Source organism: Danio rerio, chromosome 4 (genome assembly GCF_052040795.2).
Source record: "Danio rerio strain M-AB ecotype USA chromosome 4, GRCz13ab, whole genome shotgun sequence".
NCBI classification, from domain to species: Eukaryota; Metazoa; Chordata; class Actinopteri; order Cypriniformes; family Danionidae; genus Danio; species Danio rerio.
The window spans coordinates 10,586,394-10,607,103 of record NC_141024.2 but is presented as its reverse complement, the minus strand read 5'-3'; the positions used below and the strand labels follow the sequence as shown (position 1 = coordinate 10,607,103).

General features: G+C 34.0%; 2 protein-coding genes and 2 long non-coding RNA genes across 36 annotated transcripts in view; 1 reads left to right on the top strand and 3 right to left on the bottom strand.

Annotated features, from left to right (window-relative positions):
- The window catches only part of flncb (filamin C, gamma b (actin binding protein 280)), a 65,559-nt gene extending 62,121 nt beyond the window's left edge, over window positions 1–3,438 (bottom strand). For 19 of the 26 annotated variants that reach the window (XR_015482742.1, XR_015482741.1, XR_015482744.1 and 16 more), the window contains exon 1: window positions 2,587–3,438. Coding sequence is in view for 12 of the 26 variants with exons in the window: in XM_087248029.1 (XP_087104155.1) it covers window positions 2,587–2,965 (379 nt within the window). In the remaining 14 variants the exon portion in view is untranslated. The remainder of the gene's footprint in view (window positions 1–2,586) is intronic. The other 7 variants (XR_015482743.1, XR_015482747.1, XR_015482751.1 and 4 more) reach the window with 3 other exon arrangements.
- Window positions 3,439–3,660: 222 nt separating this feature from the next.
- On the top strand, window positions 3,661–7,826 carry LOC101885801 (uncharacterized). The gene is made up of 5 exons (XR_015482762.1): window positions 3,661–3,995; window positions 4,361–4,420; window positions 5,598–5,637; window positions 5,736–5,879; window positions 7,216–7,826. It is a non-coding gene; the product is annotated as an uncharacterized LOC101885801 (long non-coding RNA).
- A 2,441-nt stretch (window positions 7,827–10,267) lies between these two features.
- On the bottom strand, window positions 10,268–14,234 carry LOC101885530 (uncharacterized). Of its 6 annotated transcripts, XR_015482760.1 has the most exons (9): window positions 13,989–14,234; window positions 13,563–13,622; window positions 12,734–12,885; window positions 12,265–12,316; window positions 11,264–11,448; window positions 11,072–11,179; window positions 10,939–10,995; window positions 10,673–10,847; window positions 10,268–10,576 (listed from the first exon to the last, which is right to left on the bottom strand). It is a non-coding gene; the product is annotated as an uncharacterized LOC101885530 (long non-coding RNA). The 6 variants fall into 6 exon arrangements; XR_015482756.1 differs by lacking the exon at window positions 13,989–14,234 and having other exon boundaries at window positions 10,939–10,998; window positions 12,261–12,316; window positions 13,563–13,598; XR_015482757.1 differs by lacking the exon at window positions 13,989–14,234 and having other exon boundaries at window positions 12,261–12,316; window positions 13,563–13,598.
- Window positions 14,235–16,262: 2,028 nt separating this feature from the next.
- The window catches only part of ccdc136b (coiled-coil domain containing 136b), a 38,458-nt gene continuing 34,010 nt past the window's right edge, over window positions 16,263–20,710 (bottom strand). For all 3 annotated transcript variants that reach the window (XR_015482754.1, XM_087248036.1, XM_087248037.1), the window contains one exon: window positions 16,263–19,851. Coding sequence is in view for 1 of the 3 variants with exons in the window: in XM_087248037.1 (XP_087104163.1) it covers window positions 19,759–19,851 (93 nt within the window). In the remaining 2 variants the exon portion in view is untranslated. The remainder of the gene's footprint in view (window positions 19,852–20,710) is intronic.

The following is a 20,710-nucleotide window of genomic DNA, read 5'->3' as shown; positions in this document are numbered from 1 at the left end:
AAAGACAGACAGACGTTTCAATAAATTGTCAATCATGTGCTCTTCAACTCCATGACTCACTCTTTCTCTCTCTCACTATCCAAATAACCTCCAGCAGCCCCCTCTATCCTGGCTCTCTGTGTCTGTAGGACTATTTAAAGCACCTGTTACTAGATGGACCCCAGAGTGCAGCTGTCTATCTATCAATCACTCACTCTGGAGCTGAACGCTGATGATTACTGTCCCAGAGCCATCATCACTTAAGCCAAAACTATGCATTTCTTTCCTAGTTTTCCACAAACTAATACCTGTTTACTTAACGAGCAAGACCGTTGTTTTTTGCAGTATGATATTTTGCACATGATGATCCTTCACAGTTGTTTTCTCAAAATCTGTAGCAAGTATTTTAAATATAATGTAAGTATTTTAAGCATTTTAATATAATTTCATAATTTTTTTTTTACTGTCACCAGGTCTCTTTAACCTCTCTGCAATAATTACATATATGTCTATTTAAATGTAAAATCACACTTTGCATGTGTATCTGAGTGTGTGGTGATAAAATAAATGAGGTGAGTGGTATTTCCTGTAGCAGCATTGCTGCCCCCATGTGACACAGTTCACACACACACGTGCGCACACGCACACACAGGGTTTCTTGGACAAGGGTTGGGGAGTTTTTTCTGCACTTCTGTCACCCTATACTCTTGCGTAAGGGGGGTTCTGGGAGGCAGGAGCCCTTCTGGAAAGATCCATCGTATTGCCAATGACAGCCAGGCTGAAAGCACTGCCATCATGTGCCAGCGTGTTAGACAGTTGGCTCCATCCCCCAATCCATGAGGGCCACGTCTGCAGTCGAACTCAAATAAAAGCCACAATCACTGGTCAAATCAAGTCTTTGTTTAAACAAACTAGCTCCACAGCAGTGATGGGAATGAAGTGAGCATCGCCCGTTTTTTGTGTCAAATGTTTTGAAAGAATGTCATGCTGCCATGCTCTGACACCCACCACTCAGACACCAGAACAATACAATTCTCTTTCGCCATCTGCAAAAACACCAACACTGTCCTTGGAACAGATACAAGGGTCATTTTCTAGGAGAAGCCATGTGCCATGCCAAGATGATATAAAAAAAAACACTGTATTTTTGTGATTTATAAAGACATACCTCTCCTGAATCAGCCACATTTACTGCCACTTACAGTATATGACAGTGTGTCTCTATACAAAGAAATATACAGGGTTACACTTTATTTTGATGGTCAGTTTGTTGAACTCAGTTACATTGCATCTACATGCCAACTAATTCTCATTAGATTATAAGTAGACTGTTAGTCTGGGGCTAGAGTAAGTTGACAAGCACTTGCAAAGTGTCTTACAGTCAGTTAAATGTCTGTTGAAGGAGCAGTATCAGCAGATATTAAGCAGACAGTCTACTAATACTCAAATGGACCATTAAAATAAAGTGTTACCATGTACAGTAATATATATGCAATAAAACAACTACAATAACAACTTCTCAGCAATGCACCCAAATTAATGATTATTTCATGCCTGGAGGTCAGTTTCAAATGAGACAGATCCACAAAATCCATACTAGCATTGATCCTAAATTGAGTTAGGGGCTTGCAAACTATACACTCCCAATGACCAAAATCCACAAAATACATCTGACATCCTCTTTTTTATGTATTGACACAGAACCTGAATATATCAGATAGCATAAAATAAAGAATTACCAAGACCAATAATAATTAATTGCATGAATGTTATGTAATTAATAAGCTAATACTGGGTCACTTTGAGATAAATCAATGTGAACTCATTTTTATTGTCTACTAATATCCTTGTCGATAATTTGTAGTTACGCTGACGTATATATATTTGATGTTTTCATTTAATTAATCATATTCATGTGCACTGGAATCAAAAATATAATGACACTGATTTACATTTCCATGGGCTACACACTATTAATCTTTCAAACTTGATTTACTTTATTTATTCCCACTTAAAATTGTTACCCCTGGGTCATTCTAAGCTGCAGATGTGGAAAAAAAAGGCAAACAGCTGTATGAACCCTGCTTGTTTAGCCTAAAGTTGTCCATCCGAAGAAGATTTACATTGTCCAAAATTATAATTAACAGAATTACAAGAATGAAAAACAATATTTACAGTTAAAATAGAAAACACACCCATTATGAGCCATAACAGCTTATTATCTGTGATTTGTGGGGTCTGAGCACCCTAATTAGGATCTTGAGGCCCCCCAAAGAAAGTTAAACCAAAGCGTTTGAGGAGGCTTTTAAAAGTAGGTTTACATTATATAAGTACACGTTGAAAGATTAGAAACGTTTCACTAACCACACAAGTCAGCTTACTAGTGCACTTAGTAGAAACCATGACGAATTGATGAGGTAACCATAGCGACAGTACGCAGCTCGAGCACATCACTTAATTGATCATTCAAACATCACTTGTAACAAGCACTCTGTAACCTTTTAAACACTTTTATGATAGTTATAAATAGTTAAGTGGCATGGCATTGTACCAAAGTGCGTTCGCCACCGCATTGAGCGCATATGTATGCCAGGAAAGCGCACTTACCTATTGAAACCAGTTTGATGTGTTCCCTTTCCAGAAACTCCAGCGCCACTGACACATTCTCCAGCTTCATCTGCCTGAAATTGGGTCTGGCGTGGTACTTTCTGTACATTTTCTTCTGGCTGAGAACTTCCAGGAGCCCGATGAGCTTGAGCCCGTCGGTCAGGTCCTTCTGCAGATCCAGGATCTTTCTGTTGAGGCATTTCAGGTGTTCGTTGCACCACCTGGTGAAGGTGTTCTGCTGGATCTTCTTCCAGGGCGCATCCTCGGCCAGGTCCTTCTCCGTGGCCGGCATCTCCTCGTCTCCGTCCTCGCCGTTGTCGGTGCCCTGGTAATACTGCGGCGGCAGCTGCTGGTCGTAGTATGTATTATTGCTCATCATGTTTTTCCGATGTTTTCGTGCCCCCTTTTATTCTACAAACTACGAGACTCTTACAGCGTGAGGGGGGAGTGGGGCAGGCGCTCTCTCTCTCTCTCTCTCTCTCTCTCTCTCTCTCTCTCTCTCTCTTCTGATGAAAAAAGAAGGAAAGAAACGAAAGAAAGTTGGAAGCGTTTGCGAAAAAAGTCAGTAGTAATAAAGTATCTGTCATACAGAGACCACTTGGAATTACCTTCAAGCCACGAACAGTTTAAAAACAATCGTATTTAAAGTCTTCCATTCGCCACTTTTCTGTCGTCGTCACAAAAAAAGTTCGTTTTTTGGTGCGAAATACTAATTAAAGACTGGAAAAGAGACGCAGCTTCATATAAATGCAGCATGGGGAGCTTTAAAACTCAGTGAGCCCTCCGGCAGGGCTTACACGTCAGTCTGCTGGATCCCCTGGTATGCCGCTGTCATCATTACCATATACAACTGCGCGATGGGTGATTCTCTAATCTGACCGAGATAGTGATACTGGCGCCCGATTGGGCGAAGCGCGCGGTGGGGAAGGGGATTGGATGGACCCCGAGAGCCGCAACAGTTGGGACTGTCATTTTTATTTTTAGGAACGCCAAATTGGGAACGTGGGGGGCTGGAGTTGCGCTGGTTGTAAAACTTGGGTTCTCTTTTAACAATTGAGGCTGGAAAAAGCCAACACATTCTCACTCCCAACTCGTCACATACTGACGCTTGGTCAGGAACCCTCGGCGTCAGTTATTGACGCACAGGGTACCCCTTTAGCGTCATATTTAGACGTGCAGGGATTCCCTATAGAATCTGTGCCTGAGCCTGAGGCGTCATATGGAGACGCTGGAGGCTCGTATAATTACCAATAGATGTCAACGCAATTTTTAAAACCTGATTTACGCCTATAATCTTAGTTTTCTTATTTTAAAAATATGTAATTTTTATTTTGTTTATGAAAAGCGTCTGTAAACGGGGTCGAAACTACTGTATGAATAAACTTCGGCCCACGTGACATCCCTTCACGGTGAGTTTAACGCCGCTCTGCTATTGGTCAAACTGCATCAGCGGTGAGTTCTCAGATGAGTTCAACTGTCAACATTAAATATTACGTTAATGCTGCATAATATATTTTTATTGGAGATTAGTTGGTGTTTATAAATATGTTATCGTTTACTTTATATTTAATGAGTGAAAATATATTCGGTTGTCCAGTTTAGGGTAACTATGCCTAATAAAACTTTGATTCATTCATATTATTTATTATTTTTTTACTTTAAAAAAATATTAAATTTCAAGTACTAAGTTTAAAAATGTTTTCGGCTGATATTTTTCATTTTAAATTATTTATTAAAGTTGGGGTCATTGTATGTGGCGATCTATTTTTTACAGTCTATGCTCGCTATCCCAAGGTTCATTGCGATCCCAAGGTTCACTGCGGTTTTCCACAAGGTAAGTAAAAAGTAAACAAATAAACACGATTTGTTGATAAAGCATGTACTGTAAACTAGCGACGTTATCTAATTACATCAAGTTCATTTATTAAAAACATATTTTTCTCACATATAACGTTGGTCATGCATTAGAACAATATATACATTTTAAGATAATTAAGGAACAGTGTAACCAGATTGTTGTTTTCCACAATAGAATTCGTGCAAAATCTATATATAATATGCAATATGCAACTCTAATAATACAAATGTATTCGTAATTGTTTCAATATTAAAGAACATCAAGTGTTTCCAAAGGTTTATTGTAAAAACAATTATTTTCCATGCCTTAAAACACACAAACACACACACACACACACACACACACACACACACACACACACATATATATATGTATATATATATATATATATATATATATATATATATATATATATATATGTATATATATGTATATATGTATATATATGTATATGTATATATATATATATATATGTATATATATACATATATATATACATATATACATATATATATATATATATATATATATATATATATATATATATATATATATATATATATATATATACATATATATATATGTGTGTGTGTGTGTGTGTGTGTGTGTGTGTGTGTGTGTGTGTGTGTGTGTGTGTTTTAAGGCATGGAAAATAATTGTTTTTACAATAAACCTTTGGAAACACTTGATGTTCTTTAATATTGAAACAATTACGAATATATATATATATAGCATAACAAAAGCTCAAGTATAACTTAAGCTGATGTATGTCACACAATGAATATCATACACTATTACCAGTACAATTTGGCCTTTACCAATTTATTTAATAAAAGAAAGAATCTATCATCTCTAAATTGTGGTAAAGAGGCACAACAAGCTGTCTTCTTTTCAAATATTATGTCAGTCAGGATGGTAATGGTAAAATTCAAGGATTACCTTGCACCTTCTCAGAAATTTACCATTGATCATTTGTATTACAAGTGGCTGGATTGTTTTTAACACAAGCAAAGTTTTTTTAAATCATTATCTTAAACAGATTAAGGCTCATTTTGGACTACACTTACATTTCTTTACAACTGCTTAATGCAGTACTGATGTATCTAGTAGTTTAGTGGGTTTAACTAATGTCACATGTTTTTATTCATTTCAGATGCAGAAACTTTTGACATATGAATTCATCTTGACTAAGGGTAATGTTTTTGTTCAGAATTAATCATTATTTAAAATCATTGTATTTTCTTTGTTATTATGTACAGATTTTAAAAGAATGTACTTTCTTTTAATAAAGAACTCTTCACAGCACTGCAGCTAAACAGTCACAACCTCACAGAGCTGCACAACTACCCCACTCAGATCAGTGTTGAAGCTGGAACCTCATCTTGTGTACAGCAAAGGCAGAGCTGAAAATTCACTGTTTGTCTTGTATTGTGTGGTAAGTCATAGTTTTATTAATTTTTTTATTTTATTGCAACACTAAGTAGTCCATTCTGTGGCCAATATGATATAAAGGGCCTAAAATGGGACTGACGTGATCATTGTTTTGATTTCTAGATAAGTACTCATGGGGCTACACATGCAGCTGAAGTTAGCTTCATTGAGTAGGACATTTCTTTCAGTATACTCTTAAAGAGATTCACCCAAAAATGAAAATTCTGTCATTATTGACTCATCCTTCACTTGTTCCAAATATGTCTGACTTGCTTACTTCAGTTAAACACAAAAAATTATATTTTAAAGAAAGATGAAAACCTGCAAACATTAACTTCCATAGTATTTGTTTTTTCCTACTATGTATGTCAATGTTTTTAGCTTTCCAGCTTTCATCAAAAAACTTCCTTCATGTTCAACACAAAGTAACTTGGAAGTTTTTAAAAAAGGTTTACAACCACTTAAAGGAGAGTAAATAGTGAACTATTCCTTTAACCCAATCTAGTTGACTTTACTAGAAAATTGTATAGAAACCCAGTGCCTTAAACCCCTTACATTTTATACAAGGTACAACTTAACAGCCATACTTGAATTAAAATATTACTGTGAGTTCAAGAAGATTGTAAAGGTTCTAGGTTAATTTAAAGTGGGCTGTTTAGTTTCACCTTGTGTAAAAAACATAAAGGATTTAAGGCAACATGTTTCGATGCAGTTTTCTAATAAAGTCAACTAGTTTGGGTTAAGAGTGTAATGGGTTACAGTAATAGCAGTGAATCATGCAGGCATAAAATAAATGTTTAGCCATGTAAAGCAATAATCTTGTTATAATTTAGAAATATTTTAGGGTGAAGCACAGTATGCTGTTGTAGTTTTCATATAATTGATGAGTCAAACATGAGATGTGTTTTAAATTGCAAGACGTGAATTAACAATATGTTCATCAAGATTCAAATCTTGCATCTTATATTTTTTAAGGTTTTGGCCCAATAATACCCATATTCTGCTATTTAAAAAATCATACTGGAATTTGTGTCAGCATTCCCTTCAATGAAAACTACAACAGTGGACATCAGTGGTGATAAAAATGTATGAGAAGGATAAGGGTGTTCATAATGAGAAGTGCAGTCACTATCCTGATCTCTGAGTTTGTAGAACTGACAGATCTGCTTGGAATAAATGGAAACATGCTGGAAATGTTTAACCTATTATACAGTTAATTCAAGAGTGCCAGGTTTAATGACACTTTACATATATAAATAAATATCACTGAACTTTCTAAATGAAACCTAACACTCATTCTTTGTTCAGTAATGATGTTGTGCACTTCTAATACTTTACAGTGGCAAAACCTGGAATAACACATGGGAGCCATCCAGGAATTCCTGACACTTTACGCCCAAGTCTCCTCATGCTAACCGGATTGCAATATGACAGTCTAGTCAGCATAAACACCTGGACTCACCAAGCACACTTTGGTTCTCAGTGTTTTGTAAAAATAGTTTTTGCTATTCTTCAGTAAATACTTGAATATGTTTTGAACTTATTCTACTTTTGATGTTTAAGTTCAGAAAGTTGTTATTATAAACATAATTTGCATTTGTCATGAACTTGACTTCTTGTTGTTGTTAAAGCTGTTTATTATGATGGCATTTCCAAAGGCATCATTTGAAAAGATTTTTTGCAGTGCAGTTTTACTTGAGCTTGACATACCAGATGTATGACATGAATAAATATCACAAAATAAATATAATAATAATAATACAAAATATACATTTCCTTCAATTATAATTGTTTTTATTCATTTATATATGTATGGTAATATATTATTGCATTAAAAACTTATAAAATATATATTTTTGGTTAAAATATATATTTTTGCATTTTTGTGTGATTTTTATTATTTATTTTTATTTGTGGCATTATAAATAAATTATAAATGTTTCATTAAAAATGTATTGTGTTTATTTGCATACTCATTTACAATGAACTACTATTTATACTATTTAATGGGCACTATATTTGTCATTTAAGTTTGACATATATTTATATTTGTATACCTACATGATGCAGGGTTTAGTTACAGCAAATGCTTGAAATGTTTTCAAACATGAAGCTTTTTTATTATTTTATTATTCGTTTCAAATTAAGTATACTGCCTATGATCTGGTTTTACTATGATCATTTTGCACATCAGGTTACCCCCACAAAGTAATCTCACGGTAAATATACATTTGTATTTTTAATAAGACAATAAATAACATGTAATATTAATACACATTTTGATATTTAAGTTATATTATAAGGTTATAATCAACCTTCAGCCGGAAGATTACCAAATAGAGACAAAGTGTGACGTAGATTGCGACGTTGTGATTGGACTATAACTTCAAAGCCAAATTAAAAGATCCTTCGTGTTGCTAACTATGTTTTGCTGACTTTGCCACTTTACTAACAGTGTCCTTTATCAATGAGTTATCGCTGTGTTTTAAATAGTTAACGATTAACCAAGATCGTAACCCTAAACTTAACCCTAACTACACCTTTCAAGGAACTACAATTTGTAGCGCCATGTCTTTCCCCTCCCATCTATACAGCGACAAAGGATTGTGGGTAATGTAGTTTAAAGCCTTTTTGTAATAAAATGGAACAGATACAAATTTTAATGAACTAAAGACTATCTGAATAAGGTCATTGTGCATATATTTATGACATATATGAAAGCCAGGCATAAATTTGTTATTTTACAATGAGTATTTTTTAAACAGCTTTTATTGACTTGATCAGTATATATCAGACTATTATATCCAACATTATTTATTGAACATAGCATAGGTAATAGTCTTGCTGATATTCTCTCACTCATTTCTCGTTTGAAATGTGAATACTTTTTCCTTTTCTACGGGGCTCTACTCATCCCCTTTGAGTAAAAGGGCAGTTAACCTATGTAGATGTATTATCTTCAACATGGACAAGAAATTGTATTGTCACATGTACAGTTGTGGTAAAAAAAAAAAAAAAAAGCTGTAAAAATAAGCTAAACATTAGTATTCTCTTTAATTACAAGTTATTAGCAATAGTGATCTATGTTCATCACAAATGTTATGAGTTCAGAATAATATGTGTGGATGTAATTCTGAAAGTGTGTTTCATTAATGGTCATCATGTGATATTTAATTGTTTTCACTTTATTTGAAATATGGATAAAAGCTCTTTTAAAATATGTAAATGTTTATAAATAAAACCTTTTTAAAGACATGTATTTGTTTAAAAACCACTCTTTATCTGATTATTTTTACTTTCTAAATCTTCAACTGTTTGTGTAACAGTATGATTTGATGACAATGGATGAACTTGTGTTTAATAATGATTCCACATAATGTCTTTGTCCTGCATGTGGGTTAATTTGTTAATTATTTTCTTTATGATCAAATGATTGTAAGATTTGCTGCATTGTAAGAATCATGAAAATATTGAGAAATGAGGTAACAATGATGAAAAGATATCCTTTCAAATGCTGCGAATAGTTCAAACCTCCAAATGATTAAAAATACATAGTCAATAACCAATAAAATAAAAATGCAAACCTTTAAATTATCTAAACTAGAAGTAAAATAGTTCTGTGCTGTATTTATAAGTTACTGTGTAGTTCTATGTCTACCAAAAATACATATTTCAATACATATTTTATTTTCATTCATTCATTTTCTTTTTGGCTTAGTACCTTTATTAACCAGGGGTCGCCACAGTGCTATGAACCGCCAACTTTTCCAGCATGTTTTTATGCAGCAGATGCTCTTCCAGCCGCAATCCATCTCTTGGAAAATATTTTATTTTTTATCTTGCATTCAATAAAACATTATACAAAGTTAATTTTTATTTTCAGAATAACAACAGTCGCACTGTTATCTCACAACAAGTGCAGCAGTTTTTTGTTAGACATTCTAACAAATTAATACAAATGTTTCAAAGTAAGGACAAAAATAAAAGGAGATTAATTTTTTTTTTTTTTTTTAGAAAAATCCATGAGGACCAAATGGATCCATCAGATCTTTGATGTAAATCATAGGTTAATTTTTCCAGAGGTAGAAGTGTGGTTGCCTGACTCAGCCACATATTGACTGGAGGTATCTGAGCAGTTGACCATAATAATGTACATTTTTTGCCCAAGTATATGCAAAAATTAAATTTATCATAAAAATGTATCATAAAATTAATATTTTAAAAGCTCTTAATGTCACTTAATGTAATAATTTCATTTTAATATAGAGTTCCTTAAATCGTTATATGTTGTAAGCAGTGAGGCATACAATAATGCTCTTAATTTACAACACTGATTGATTTTAGAGGAATGCTTACATACTGTACATATCTATGTATTTAAAAAAAAGACAATTTGGTTATAGATGATGACAATTTTATTTAATTTTTTACAGATTTTATTACATGCTTTAGATTCAGGGTTAAGGTCATCCTCTTCTGGATTACAGTAAAAGAAAATCCACAGTCAATGTCATACTCATCAGCTGGAGCTTTATTTAAAAAAAATCTATGTTCTCTGCTCCATCCAAAACTTGCAGGTACCTTGCAGGTCTCTAGATTGCACCATCTTATTGTTGTTTATTTCTCAGTTATTTTGTTGCTTTTTGAGAATGATGATCCATAGACCTTTTAACCCCTCTTCGTTAAGGCCACATGTCGAATCTTAAAAGAAGAACACAGCAACATAAAAATATATTAATATCCTTTGGACTGGGTAACCTTATGCTTATGTCTGTGCCAAAAAATACAAATACATACCAGTACTTTTCAGAAGCAAACAAGCAGGAAAGTTCTTTGAAAGAACCAGGATGAGTTGAAAGGTATTTATAGTGGATGGCCATCTCTGCCACAATAATCCACTGCTTCTCCTGAAGAATCCTGACTAGCAGGATGATGTTGAACACCCTCCTCTTTGTTGCTGGGTCAGCAGAGTCTGAAATATATTTATGAAAAGAAAGTTGTATAACAAGGATTATACGTCAACTTTTAAAGAATCAACACTGACAGAAGTCTAGTGTACATACCATGCAATATGACGAAGACATCCACATCACTTCTTCTTTTTGTTGTCTTTGCTTCTGCTACTGAAAAAAAAATGACAGTAATAGTAACACAATTTTTCATGACTACATGTAATATTAATAAGAATTTCCTCACCCTCTGCCCACTCCTCTACATCACAGACCAAAGTCTTCCAACTGGTTTCCAGTCACTGCCAGTTTCATGGATTCTGTTTTGCAACTTGCTTTGCAGAGCTGTTGCGGTCTACAGTGATAAGCAATCAAAAATCACAATACTATTAAAATAGGTTACTGAACAACCAAAACAAATTCAACTGGATATTGTTACCTTCTGATATCAATAGGTCGGCAAGATGGCCAAATTGTTGAATATCTGCTAATTCCAGCACATGACCATGAGAGTTACAGTAGCATGTCTGGTCACTGCAATCCTATAGAAGAAATATTGCACTGTTCAACCTCCTTCCCAAAAGTAAAACCAGGCATATCCTGGTATGCCTCACTCCATTTCACCTGGTTAACATATACAAACAAACAAACAAACAAACAAACAAATAAATAAATAAGTAAACCAACAAGTTTTGGCATTTACTTGTAGATCAGTTTAAGACAATCACATAGTTCATCTATCTCAGATATAAACTCATGTGATTAGGCATGAAACACACTAAAATCATGGGCTTAAAGATGGTGCTGAAACTTTGGACAGCTTTTTGCAACTCTTTGGAGGTAGTGTCATTAGTTGATGTAGTCCACAAATCTTCCTGTCAATCCTTAATCCTTAGCTGTAAATAAACCTTTAAAATGCCAGTGTTTGAAAAAGGAATGAAACAGTACAGAACAAGTGCATAACAGTTTATATCTTCTAATCTAATTTTCTTAGGTGAACATCAAAGAGCTGTTTTCTTGTTAATTTAGTTTCAACACATACAGTTTAAAGTACCTCGTGCATTCTTGAAATGGTTATGCTTATGGTTCATATCTACTTAAATTGGCAGTATATCTAGTGTGGAAGCAGAACAGATGAAGGGCTCTTCCTTGCAAATACTATCCACCTTGTATTGCACAGACTCCCACTCAAGAATATCTCAGAAAAATGTCTGCTGAGATCTTAGCAGTCCATTAAAAATAATTATACCAACATCTTTTCCACCAATGGAAAGAATATAAAAAATACTTTAGGATATATTAATACTTGCATGACCAAATCTGAGATAAAAAGGCCATCAGTATGCCTTAGTTTAAATAAAACCAAAATTTTACTCTAGCCCACTGTCACCTAGGTCTACAGATACAGGGACTAATGGAAACAATGAAATACACACTGACAGTCACTGGAGCAAGGCCCTCTCACAGTTGGGAAGATTGGAGTTCCTATGAGCTGTACCAGATAAAAACAACAAAAAAATGTACATTTATAACATTTCTAACTTATCCTAAGACTAGTAGACAAGCAGCATAAGCAGTTCTAATTTCCTAAACCCCAATGTGGGCAGTTGATTGCCTATAAGGTGTCATAAAATCAGACAAAACAAAATACTTTCTGAAAAAGAAAACAAATGGTTGGCCACTATCAACACCCAGAACAATTAGTTTTAAACAGTTAGGCCACAATATTTTGTGAGCTTATGCTGTAGTTTTTTAATGTTTGTCATAAGCAATAGTAATAGTAAAACTAATGCGTTTCTTTCTGTTATTACAATAGTAGTGAAAGAATAAATGCATTTTATCTCATACAATCACATATGCCTAAACAATGTAGACATTTCATATACATGGAATGAAAAACTTCACTAACCCTTGACTGATTCCAGAGTGGTCTTGGCCTTCCTTACATGGTGGTGCTTTCTGCAGATCACCAAGTTGTCATCAAAACTTGAGCTTATAATTGAGATCTTGATGATAAATCTGAGTATTGAGGAATCACTCATGGTGATAGGCAGAAACAGGCTGAAAGACACAAGAATTAATCAAACAAATATAAATGTGTTAACAGAGATAGAGAGAGAGACAAGTGCAATTTAACATATAAACATGGGTAAAGTGATTTTACTTTTTGCTTATTAGAAAACAAAATTGGATTTTTAAAGAAATCTAAAGAACCTGAAAAGAGCAAAGAAAAAATATTCATATCTGAACAGTGAACACCTTATAATGTACACCTGTATATATATATATATATATATGTGTGTGTGTGTGTGTGTGTGTGTGGTAGATTAAGCTATTTTTTTGTTTAGTTTTGTGTTGTACAATGAATAAAATGTGCTCAGACGGGCAGAATTTCTGCCTTTTTCCTTTAAAGGCATGGAAAATAATTGTTTTTACAATAAACCTTTGGAAACACTTGATGTTCTTTAATATTGAAACAATTACGAATACATTTGTATTATTAGAGTTGCATATTGCATATTATATATAGATTTTGCACGAATTCTATTGTGGAAAACAACAATCTGGTTACACTGTTCCTTAATTATCTTAAAATGTATATATTGTTCTAATGCATGACCAACGTTATATGTGAGAAAAATATGTTTTTAATAAATGAACTTGATGTAATTAGATAACGTCGCTAGTTTACAGTACATGCTTTATCAACAAATCGTGTTTGTTTACTTTTTACTTACCTTGTGGAAAACCGCAGTGAACCTTGGGATCGCAATGAACCTTGGGATAGCGAGCATAGACTGTAAAAAAATAGATCGCCACATAGAATGACCCCAACTTTAATAAATAATTTAAAATGAAAAATATCAGCCGAAAACATTTTTAAACTTAGTACTTGAAATTTAATATTTTTTTAAAGTAAAAAAATAATAAATAATATGAATGAATCAAAGTTTTATTAGGCATAGTTACCCTAAACTGGACAACCGAATATATTTTCACTCATTAAATATAAAGTAAACGATAACATATTTATAAACACCAACTAATCTCCAATAAAAATATATTATGCAGCATTAACGTAATATTTAATGTTGACAGTTGAACTCATCTGAGAACTCACCGCTGATGCAGTTTGACCAATAGCAGAGCGGCGTTAAACTCACCGTGAAGGGATGTCACGTGGGCCGAAGTTTATTCATACAGTAGTTTGGACCCCGTTTACAGACGCTTTTCATAAACAAAATAAAAATTACATATTTTTAAAATAAGAAAACTATGATAATAGGCGTAAATCAGGTTTTAAAAAGTTTGTTGACATCTATTGGTAATTATACGAGCCTCCAGCGTCTCCCTATGACACCTCAGGCTCAGGCACAGATTCTATAGGGAATCCCTGCACGTCTAAATATGACGCTAAAGGGGTACCCTGTGCGTCAATAACTGACGCCGAGGGTTCCTGACCAAGCGTCAGTATGTGACGAGTTGGGAGTGAGAACGTGTTGAAAAAGCAAATGACAGCATAATTATGTCAGTGATACGTCGTTTCTAAACACCGAAGACACATGATAGACTGTTTATGAATTAATAATAAACAGTAGGAGTGTTTATTAATAAACAATAGTGTGGTCCCAATTGACAAAACTTCTATTTGAGTCAATGAAGTCACACACTATAAAAAAAATTTGATAAATATAGATGTGGAGGCATTTTTGATACTGTGAGTTAACTGTACATGCCTTCCTGATATACTGTTAAATGTGGATATAATAAATGAAGTTAATGTGAAGAAAAAAGTGGGACACACTTTAATTTGATGGTTTGTTGAATTTAAGTTACATTGATTGCATCCACATACCAACTAGTTCTCATTAGATTATAAATAGGCTGTTAGGTTGGGGTTGGGGTTGGTGTAAGTTGACATGTACTTGCAAAATTTCTTATAGTCAGTTAAATGTCTGTTAAAGGAGCAGTATCAGCAGATGTTAAGCAGACAGTCTACTAATGCTGAAATGGACGACCAAAATAAAGTGTTATCAAAAAGTGAAGTATCCAGTTATAACAGAAACATGGTCTTTTACATTATGGTTTGTTCACGTTATATCGACATGTGATTAAACACGGTTCTTCTCCATAAATTATAAGGTAATTCATCCTTCAATCAGAATGTGAGATGATTAATTTCAAAATTAAACTCTAAAAAAGTCCATCCTACATTTTACCATGGTTTACAGTTAAAAAATTACAGTTAACACAAGAAATAATAATCTAATAATAATAAAACAAGGATCATTTGAAGACATGAATTAATAAAAATTAATAAAGAATAACATATGCAACTCCAAAATACTATTGTCATTTTAAATATTTATGCATTGTCACTATCCTTTTAAACAACCAGATTTTACATAATTAATACAGAAATATAAATGAATGATGTGTGATCACCTTTTCTTTAAAATATCTCAAATACAGACATAATACAGTACAAAATGCACCATGCAAAACTAGTTAATCTCATGCATGATGAGAATTTAATCAGAATGGCAACAAGCTACAACAGATCATCGTATTTAATTAATTTATAAGCTATATTCAGTCATTATAATTTACACCCGAGCTAGTTTAAAGCTTGTGCCATTAGTCCTTTGGCTCAAACACAAAAAAAAGTTATGAATATATGGCCACATAAACATCAGTTCAACCTCAAAAATTACTTACCAACCATATGCCACAAGATAACTTGAAATGTTACACCCTCTATATGCAGTTCAGGCATTGGTTACACTTTATTTTAGGGTGTCATTGTTACAGTGTATACATTTAACTACTGAGTAATATTAATGAATTGCATGTATGGTTAGGGTTAGAATACGAAAGGTTTGTTGCATGTAATTATGCATAACTAATTGTGATTACTATAGTAAATATGTTGCGTAACAAAGACACCTTGAAATAAAGTGCTACCCAAACATTTTATTATATAATATATATTGCAAACACTGAACACAAAGTTGTGCTATAGAGTAGTCACACAATAGAATTCATTACAATAACACACAATGAGTCTTTCCAGAAATGTTTATACTGTGAATGTGGTGACCAGTGACTAAACCATATACAGGCATATGGTTCACTATTACTGGAAAAGTAGATCCCCCTTGTGTCATACACCGAGACATACATTTATTAACGTCCAAAAGAGCAAAAACCTCCTGACACACAAACCCCAGAAATAGATTAGGTTCATATACTCACAGTGAAGTCACCGCCGTGACTCAGAAACGTCAGCACTCTGACAAATAAGAGAAATGTGAAGGTCAGAAGAAAGCCTAGACATAGATGGAGGAGGACATCTGGTCGTCATTTAGATGTCAGCTCACCTTATGATTCACTTTCAGATCTCACAGAAATAATCAAGCACGTGTATTACATCAAGATGCTCTGGATAAACGACTTTATTTGTTCCTGTTCATTTACAAAATATACATGGTTAGCAAAATACTTCAAATTTCATTATGCTTTTTTTAAATAAGTGCCTGTTAAGGCGAGACAACATGTAAACATGTCAAAGACACTGTACAGAAGAGATACACAATACACAACCACATACAAACAAACATACAAGCAGCAGCATCGCCACAATGATACAAACCTACATTTCCTCACATTTAACACCCTCCGACAACCATTAATGCACCGTTACGATGGATTTCTAATGATTTTGTTAGCCTGTACAATCTGTAATTCTCTTAGAACGTAAAAGGCTTTAGTTAGATAATAAACGGAACAGAGAACTGGACAGAAAATGTGCATTATGGACTTTAAATTAGAGATAAAACTACATTCAAGACTACATACAGTTAATATAGGTGCCTTTGGAGAAATCCTACGTTTTCTCAAAGCTCCAGTCGGATATTTGAAAATATTTCAGTGCTATTTATAACAATCAAGAACAAAAGAAGAAAAAAAATCTTGGTCTTCATATTTAACTTTAAACAAATGTGGAAAGAAATCTGATTTCGATTTGATTTCATGCGAAATCTACTTCTAATTTGTCACATGAGCTAAATCTACCACTGGTTTCCATCACTCGGCATGCAGAATCTACTGCCATGAACATGCAAATGCACAATCTGTACATATTACATCATTTACAAGAGCTGAGAGAAAGAGTGTGTGAATTTTGTTCTGGCTCCTTCATCATACATCAACTTCTTTTTGATGTAAAACACACTTTCCGTTAAAAAAAAAAAAAAAACGGCGCAGGACAAATAGCACGTTTATTTTATTTCATAGACAAGTCACTGTGTAGCATGCAGCGTCTTATAGAAAGTCAGCCGACCACTGATACATTAAACAATCAAGTTGTGCTACCGTAATTCTGAGTCTATCGACAGGACAGCAGAAAACGCCACTGGAAAGATTTTGGGATGCTGTAAATATTCCCATACTACTGCCGGGTCTTAACACTATAACACACTGCTACAATTCTAGTCTAGTTTGTGCTGTAAAAAGACATCAGGTGAAGACAACTTGTGTGTATACCAGAAACGATTATATAGTAATAGATACTGTAAGTATTAAGAAATAGAGTCTTGTTCATAACAATAGTACCTCAGAGCATTCATGATGGATATGAGTTCAGCGATAGTAATATTAATCGTTATACTTTGTTTTGAATCTACCTCTGAAGGAAAACGCTACATATTTCATTTTTTGAACTTCCCTAGGTAAACATACATCATTTCAAGAGATAATTCACACAAAAATTAAAAGCCATCATTAATTTACTCTTAGGTTACATTGAGGTCTCTGAAAAAAACAAAAAACATCTTGGATGACCTCAGGTTGAGTAAATTAAGCAAATTTTAATTTTTTTAGGCCAACTGTCTATTTCTTTTTATAATGGCATACATTTTTGGTGAAAGGCAGTATGGAAGTTTCTGTTTCTAGCATTTTTATTAGCTAGATATCAATTCATGCTTTATATATTAATGCTACAGATTGAATTGCATTGTAAAAGCACACTGGGATGATTTTCGCTTGCACTGATCATTAACATTTTCCCAGTACTGGGTTGTGGATGGAAAGCTGCGTAAAACATATCCTGGAATAGTTGGCAGTTCATTCCACTGCGGCGACCTTTGAAATACAGACTAAGGCGAAGGAAAATTAATGAATGATCTTTAAAATTTAATGCTTTGTGACTAAACAATACAAGCGTGCACACCAATGCGCAAAATGCTGGGTTTAAAAGCATAATTTTAATATAAAAAATGCATGAAGCTTTAAAAATTCACCAATGGGTTACAATTGGTGGTGCTCCTGCACAAAACAGTCTAGACAAGCACATTTTCCTATAGATGAAGAATTTAGATGAATTTCAATGATGATTTCATTGGTGTCTGTGTGTCAAGTTATGTATTTCTGTTATTCATCAAGCGCCATCTAACGTCAGGGAGTCAAGGACTGCTGATCGACAGTGAAAATGGCGAAAGAAGTCTGGAAAAACGGTGGTGGTAAGCACAATCGAAAACTTCCCAGTGTGCACAAGTATTAAGAGACATCTTTTTTTCAAGGATTTCTGTAAGAATAGTAGTTCTCGTCTGGCTTTACATTACACATCAGGCTGGCAACCGAACATGCTACCAAAATCTTTAAAAAACTCAAACATTGAATTGCATTGAAATGTATCATACAGAAAGAATTCTTCATTTGTTCTAAAGTGTTTTTTGCATTCATAAGCTTTAAGATTTTGCTACAGTATTGAAACTTTGGGGCTGTTTATCCCTGCGATCAAAGAACTATGATTCATTTTTTTTTGGGCACCAGTTGAGAATCGCTGATTCATGCCATTTTCCAACATTTTGTAACTCTTTCATTTGCCTCAGTTTGTGTGCAGAGAATAGATCGTATAGATGTAAATATGCTGAGTTTAGCCATTACAAACATTAAAAAAAGATCATATAACTTAAAATGAAATCATCAACAGATTTACAGTATATCTGTGCTTGTTCATTACACTCGTTTCGGAGTTCATTTAGTGTTATACATTTGTCAACCTTTATATAAAAATATCGATCACTCTTTAGTATCATTTATCAATCTACACGCAACAAAATCAATCTACAAACTCCACGTCTCGGAATAAACAGTTCGCGTATAAAAATATCTGTGGAAAGTTGAAAATAAGCATATTTACCTGCTGGTATAACCTCAACCCACCAGAAATCTTCTGCATTCTTGACCAAAAGGAATGTAAAACTGCATTACGCATCAGATGTGTGCAATCTATGAACAGAGAAGTGCTGTACAGACACCTACACAGTTTTGGAGTCAGAAATCCAACAGAACATGCCCTGGACGAAAGTGAGGATCATGATTGCTAAACACAAATGATCCTTCCCTATATTAAAAAAAGATTCAGGAAGATTGAAAAAGTACTGCATGCTCCTATCTAAACGGAAAGCAATGATGCACTAAGCGAAATGCAGCATCCAAAGCATTTTCAATGAAGAACGGCATCCTCTTTGGTCCTCAAGACGAAATCAGTTTATTCTTGACAGCCAAAAAGAGGTCAAATGTGCAAATGTTCTATTGAAAAAATGATAAGGCAAACAGTTTCAGGACGACCTTTGAAATCGTCCATTAAGAGAAGAAAACAGCGAATGAAATGGGAAGGAGGGAACCAATCAGAAGCTGTTGAAGTCTTCCCTCATTGGTTGAAACAGATATGATTGTCTACAAAAGCAAAGCTGAACGGCAAACAACCAGCATCACAACGCACACCAAAAAAGCATTGAGTTTGGAAGCTACTGTGTTCCCGCATGAACTGGGTGAAGAATGGTTTTCGGTTCCCATTAGTGTGGTCAGGGAGGAAGAATTGAGTACCATAGGCGAAGTGGGAGGATGAGGTCACTTTCTGTTCAGCCTTCAGGCCAGAGCTCTGGTTAAACTGGGAATGAGTAGAACCGCTGCTGCTGCGACCGCAACAACCATCACCAGGTTCCAGTCTCCCTCACTCTCCTGAGAGAATGACATCAGAGAGGGGAAAGGGACAACAGAGGTCAAGAGTAAGTTGATGTTTTTGACCAAGCAGTAATTAGTGCTGTTAATTCTTGTTGAATATGATTATGATACTGATGATGATAGAATGTTGATATTTGTATTTATTTAGAGATATTACACTTAATAATATAAATGCACACAGTAAAGGTGTAGCTAATAACTATTAAATTCATTTACAGAATTTTAATAATGCACAAAATATTTTTGATTGTTTCAAAACACAAAGAATATATGTATTAAAAATACAAAATTATACTGCATAATGTTAACAATATTTAATGATGCATACAATCAGGGTGTGTATTACAGGGGGGTTTGGTGGGGAATGATCTCTCTAATTAATTCTTGATCCCCCCTGAAGGACTTCAAAACAACATGTATGGGGGTCAGCCCTCTAAATAGTGAGAAATAGTTCAGATCAGAAACAGTCTGATCTGTATCTTAAATAATAATATTAATAATTAAAATAATAGATCATTTAAATACACATTTGACCACTCTTATAACTTCCCACGCCATTGTGAATGCATATTCGCCCCAATCATTCAATGTGAGTAAAAACGATTCAACAGTCTGAAAATGGCAGTTCTAGAGCACCAATAGACGTGGTGTGTTCACAAGACACTTTTTCTTGTAAAAAAAAAAGGTGTTTGTTTGGACATATAACCTAAAAGTAAAGTCAAATTAGCTACATAGTTTATACAGTTTGACCAACAGAAACTTCTGAAATGGCTCATTAGAAGAGACGGCAGGTCACAATACACAAAATATCCCACAACACACTGAAAACTTACATATGATTTATTATTAAAATAAA